General features: G+C 30.3%; 1 protein-coding gene across 2 annotated transcripts in view; it reads left to right on the top strand.

Moving 5' to 3' along the window:
* The window catches only part of LOC106470789 (3-phosphoinositide-dependent protein kinase 1-like), a 50,241-nt gene that overhangs the window by 41,079 nt on the left and 3,162 nt on the right, over window positions 1-6,000 (top strand). For both annotated transcript variants that reach the window (XM_013931355.2, XM_022399428.1), the window contains exons 9-13: window positions 705-801; window positions 1,670-1,846; window positions 2,978-3,214; window positions 4,815-4,912; window positions 5,461-5,515. In XM_013931355.2, coding sequence (XP_013786809.1) covers window positions 705-801; window positions 1,670-1,846; window positions 2,978-3,214; window positions 4,815-4,912; window positions 5,461-5,515 — 664 coding nt within the window. The remainder of the gene's footprint in view (window positions 1-704; window positions 802-1,669; window positions 1,847-2,977; window positions 3,215-4,814; window positions 4,913-5,460; window positions 5,516-6,000) is intronic.

Consider the following 6,000-nt stretch of genomic DNA (forward strand, 5'->3'; position numbering starts at 1 on the left):
GACTTATTGGCACTCTTATGTGCATACACATTTGTTTTCTGAAGTAGGCCCACAGTAAAAATCTAAGGGTGTTTATTCGATTTTTCTTTAAATTTTCTTATGGTATAAAATGAAGTAAACATTCACTTATTTGAGGTTTAGATATTGTAGTAATTTCTATGTGTTACATGTTACAGTAAACATTTTTTTCTAGGTTATTTATTTTTATCCATTTCTATAAATCTAATTTCAAATATGTTTTTAAACCTTAATATGTTGTTTAAAGTGTGGGAGTATTCTTCTTGTATGTAGATTGAAGAAGAGATGTTGTTAGGTTTGATAATTAAAAAAGCAACAGTACAAAAAGTAGCAGTTGATAGAGATGGTCTACTATAATCTAGAGAGACACTTGTAATATTTTTAAGCAAAGTTTTTAGGTTTGAGTTTGACTTTTCTTATGAGGTTTTAGCACTTATAATTTACATTGATCAGTCAAAGAAGGGGAATTTCTTGTAGTTCATAATTTGATTGCTCATTCTGTCTGTCTACAAAAGGTGAAATTATATTGTGCATAATATTATGTGTATCATGATTAGGAAAAGCAGATGTGTAATCCAAATGTACTGGTAGCTCTTCACAAGTTTACAGAATGAAACTCCATATATAATATTTGATATAGCTATGGTACGTCAAACACTAATGAGTGATCTGTGGCTTTTTTTTAGAACTGAGTACCTAATATTCCAGAAAGTCATAAAATTGGAGTATGATTTTCCTGATGGATTTCACCCAGAGGCAAAAGATCTTGTACAGAAACTGTTGGTAAGTTCATGACTAATTATTTGTTTTCAATCTTATAAATTGTTAACATTGTGTACCAAAACGTTTTTTTTAATTTGCATCTTTAAACTTGATCTTGTGCTTTCAATCAGCACATTTAATTTGTAAATACTTATCCTACAAAAAACTTCTTGTTATATGAATGTTTGTTGTATATTATTTGTTAAATGTTTTCCCCTTGATTAGCTCAGTACTGTGAACATTATAATAGATGTTCTGACATATAGTATGTCAATTTAAATTTCTTTAAAGGTATTTCAAAAAATATCTTTGATTTCTTTGCACACAGTTATATGGTAACAATGAATTGTTTCATTTTGGTAATTTTTATGCAGTGTGTATAATAATTGTAACTTTAAATATATTGTTAGAGTATGGGAAGGTAGTAGTTGAAGTAATAGTATATCTTAAAATTACGAAGTAGACATGCATTTATTAGCCTCGCCACCGGAGGGGGGGGTATTGCATATGGGTCCGTCTGTGTTTCCATTCACGTATCTCGAAAACTAACAGTCCAATGTACAAAAAAATGTTGCCATATTTCACTATACAGATCGTTGATTTGATCATTTTGGATCTGAGAAGGATTTTCTGAGTATTCAAAGGTGGAATTTTACATTATCCAATATAAACAAATGCAGTCTTCAAAAAGAGCAACGGGTCAAGTATATGCAATCTTTCTGAGTGCTCTTGTTCGTAATTTAAATGCTGTGGTAATTTACGTTTATTACATATTGCAATGTAATAATTTTCTCTTAAGTTATTCATTTTTGTCAACTTAATGTCTTTTTTTTTTGCTCAGTTCTACTAAGCCTTTTGTAATGGTTGTTTTTCTCCTGTTTTCATCTAGGTCATTGAGCCCTCACAGAGACTAGGTGCTACAGATGAAGGTGGTTACTCTTCCATCAAGAAGCATCCTTTTTTTAGAGATATGCCATGGGAAAATCTTCATAATGAAACACCTCCCCGCATTCTTCCTTATTTGCCTGGAACTTCCAGTAATGAGGAACTGCGTAGTCAGTATCATGTAAGTTAAACTTTACTCTCTTCAAATGGTTCAATAGAAGCGTGTAAGAGAGTTTATTAAAGCAAGCAATGTAGACACAAAGTTTTCCAGTGTTAAAAATATAATTATATTTATTGAATGTCATCCTTTAAATGTGGATGAATAATATTGGAACTCCTATAAAGTAGGTTTATATCATGTTAAACCTTTATTTGTCACTGTCGGGGTAATGTTTGGGTTATGAATGAAACACGATAGCTGATGTTTGACAGTTAAGATTTTCACTTTTGTTAACAACTAGAAAGAATGAAGAGAATTTCACAGCTTATCAGTAGTATTTTATAATATCTAAAAGTTTTAATCCAATTCTCTTGTATTAACAAGTTTGGTTAGGAAATAAGCTCACACCTGTATAAATTCAGTAAACCAGGGGTTGTCAACCTTTAAGCAGGTGTGTTAGTTTGAAAAGCTGTCCAAACCAAAAGTCCATAGAAATAGCTGGGCATCAAGCTGTCAAATTAAAAGGTGTTACAAAATAATTCATAATATGGTATGTATTTGAATAACATTTCATGTGTGAGTGGAAATTTCAAAGAAAATTTTTATGGCAAACCTATCATTTAGAAAATATCACGTTGTGGCACGCTAAAGTTTTCTCTTTGTGTGTCACGGGTTGACCACTTCTACAAAAAATCAATATTACATATGTTTTCAAAATGACTCAAAACAAACAAAATAGAATTTACCATGATAAATTGTAGATAACTTGCAGCTTCTGACAATCAAATGCTTTCGTAACTGTTAAGATGGTGTTCCTTGTTTTGTAATGCAACTTTACCACTCATGTCTAGTATTTGTGGTAAATAAAAAGTTTAAGTGGCTTTACTACTGTTATTTGGAAAAAATTATATCTTTTATGCATTCTGTTATGAATATATATATTAGTCTTTGTGGTGTGCTGGTGTATCATAATTTCCACCAAGTTAAAATGTATTTATCAATATAATTTAGCTTTTACATTTTATGTGTTGAAATTTCAGAACAAAGATGGCTTATTAACATGAGAATAAGTACTTCAAATCTTGAAACACAGATGTGTAAAAGGTTCATTAGACAACTGTTTGATGTTACTTTATTTTGTTTTCCCTCTAGGTTCCTGATCATTTAGAGCCAGGGTTAGAGGACAAGCAAATGACTAGGTTGCTTGGTCTGGCTCTTCATGAAGAAGAAGAAGAAGCAAAACTGAAACCTGCAAAGAAGCCATCAATTCTGGACATTTCTCCCAGTGAGATGGCTCGAAGACTGGAGGTTCAGGCTCGTGATAACTCTTGGCATCGTTTTGTACAAGGCAACCTAATACTGAAGCAGGGACTAGTAGATAAAAGAAAGGTGCAACTAAAGTTTTGAGATAGAAATTGATAAGTAAATTTTTGGACAGATGTTAAATCTACCAATGATTATAGAATTTTTAAAATTATGTTGAAATCAATCCCTTTTTCTTTTTTTTTACTTTGGTTAGTACAAAATATAAGCTTTTTCTTGTGTATGATAAAATGAATAATTTTTGTTGTTTTTTTCTTTCAAATAATTAAGCATAAATTTAGTTTTTCTTTTACTTTCTAAAACTGTTTAAACTAGGTTAGAATGTTTGTCTAGGCTTTATTGATACATGTCAGAGGCAGTTTTCAGGATACATGTAGGATCATGCAAGAAAAGTAATGCTTTCAAAAGGTAGAATGATAAAAATGAATGGCTAATCACATGGTCATCAGTAAACTTGTAGTGGCTCACTTTAATAGCACTGAAGTGTGTTTTTGTGACACTGTTAGATTTAGGTAGTTGATGGACTTAACTGGTTAATTCAAATGTTGGGCAACTGGGAGTTTTTTAAACATATTTCTTGAAGATGTTTATGTGCAAGTTTTGTACAATGTTCTATAAGGGTTTTAGGATTTGTTTTGTTTACTGATAATTAAATGTTTCACACAGTATAACATCAATTATTTTTGTCATGTAATATGTTTTTTGTTTTTTTTTAATGCTTGAAATTTAGTTAATCAAGAAAATGTCAGTATTTTTCATGATTGTTCAGGTCAGACAGTGAACCAGTTATAGGGTGGTGAACATTTTGTTGTGAAATACAATTAGTTTTAACATAGACCAGGATATCATCGAGATCCAGAATGTGTGAAGTGTTTTTGAGTTGTGAATGATAGCTGTTTACAAGAAAACTTTTGTTTCATTTGTTTTTGTTGCACTGCTTAAGACCTACAATTTTTTTCATTGTTGGTAGCTTTTTCAGCCTCTTTGATAAATTTTGGAAACAACATCGGTTATTGGGTTTCTTTAATTAAAACTTTTCATCCACTATATTGACTCACCTAAGAGTTAAACTTTAGGGTTATTCACCTCTGCTAAAACAATTTCCTATCAGGTTATTGACTTATCACAAAGCTTGTGTTTAACTGGGAGTTAGTTTTTTCACACACAGTTTAAAAGCACTACAGAGCTAATGTTACAGGTTATTGCTAGTACCATATCTTGTATAATGCTTCATGATATAAACTGACTTAAACATTTCTGTTTTATTAATCAATTTAAGAATTATTAACCCTTTTAACTAGAATATTAACCCATTTGAATATTAGTTTTCTTTGAGGATGTTGTCCCTATTTAGTTGTTAGTATTTTCATTCATGTTATTGGCCTAGCTAAGAAAGAGTATTTTCAACTTGCTTATTGAACTGTGATGAAGTGACTTCATTCAGGTTATCAACCTGTTTAAAAGGTAGTATTTTTGTCATGGTTGTTAACAACAAAGTTAGTAATATATACTAACATTCTGTAAAATGGTAGAATAATTTCTGTAATCATGCAAAATTAATGTTTTTGTTTAACACCTTATCTAAAATAGTAGTTGGAAATTTTCATTTTTTATTTTTAACAGAATGATTTTGATTTTCCACCATATATATAATTTTATTGTTTAGGGTCTCTTTGCTCGCCGACGAATGTTACTTTTGACAACAGGGCCACATTTATTCTATGTAGATCCTGTTAATATGGTATTGAAAGGGGAGATACCTTGGTAAGTGGTGTGTGTAGATCCTTTTGATGTAATTTTAACAGGTGAGCAACCAAATAAACACTGTTTGTAAACTGTTAATAAGTACTTAAAAGGAAAGTTATCTTAGTAAGTATTGTATGTAACCATTGTTAATGTGGTGTAGAAATTGTAGTAAATACTATACGTGTAGAAAAAGATAGTGTTGGCAGCTATTCCAAAATAAATATGAATTTGTAGTGAGGAATATATAGATAAAGAATGTAAAAGACTGCATATTAGATATCTTCCCATTGAATTTAAATTTAAACAAAAACTATCATTTAATTCACTGATATTATTTTGTAGAAACACAAAATCATTATAAGGAAAGATAAAATTTCCCTGAGATTATTTTACATGATAAACATTTGTGTAATTGAAACATTAAAGACATCTTTGAGTCGTAATGTTCAAGTTTCACTTTATGAAATGTACAGTAAATAAAATCTCACAATTAGTGATAATGTTTTCAGTCAGTTAATCTAAATTATATGGTATTAACTAAAAATAATATTTGTTAAATTGTATAGGTCTCCTGAGTTACGACCAGAGCCAAAAAACTTCAAGATATTTTTTGTGCACACTGTAAGTATTCTAAGTTTTGTTAGTTTCTTATTCAAAGAACCAAGTAATACACTTAGTTAAAGATACGATGAAACAGGCAGATGAAAATAGTCAGGTAAAACCCAAAAAATAGCTGTTCTATCAAATAATCATTGGTAGTTTACTGTAATATACACAACAGTCACACTATTTACATAATTAGTCTAGATTCAGTGCAGTTGCTGTAATTATATCATAAAAATATTTGTATCCTTCTTATTGAGCTTGTGCCATACTCATTCTGCACAATTCATTGCACTTGGTCATCTTCATAAGTTCTGGTATATTTATTGTATATAGCTGTTTGTAAACAAGGTTTATTGCAGATTCCAGCCAAATAGTGACATTATAATTATGTTTTTTGTAATTACATAAAAGTTAAACTTAATCAGTTGATATCAATATACAGTATTCCCTCGCTATTCGTGGGGGTTACGTTCTTTACCCCCCGCGAATAGCGAAAAACC

The sequence above is a fragment of the Limulus polyphemus genome, unplaced genomic scaffold (genome assembly GCF_000517525.1).
Source record: "Limulus polyphemus unplaced genomic scaffold, Limulus_polyphemus-2.1.2 Scaffold4217, whole genome shotgun sequence".
NCBI lineage: Eukaryota > Metazoa > Arthropoda > Merostomata > Xiphosura > Limulidae > Limulus > Limulus polyphemus.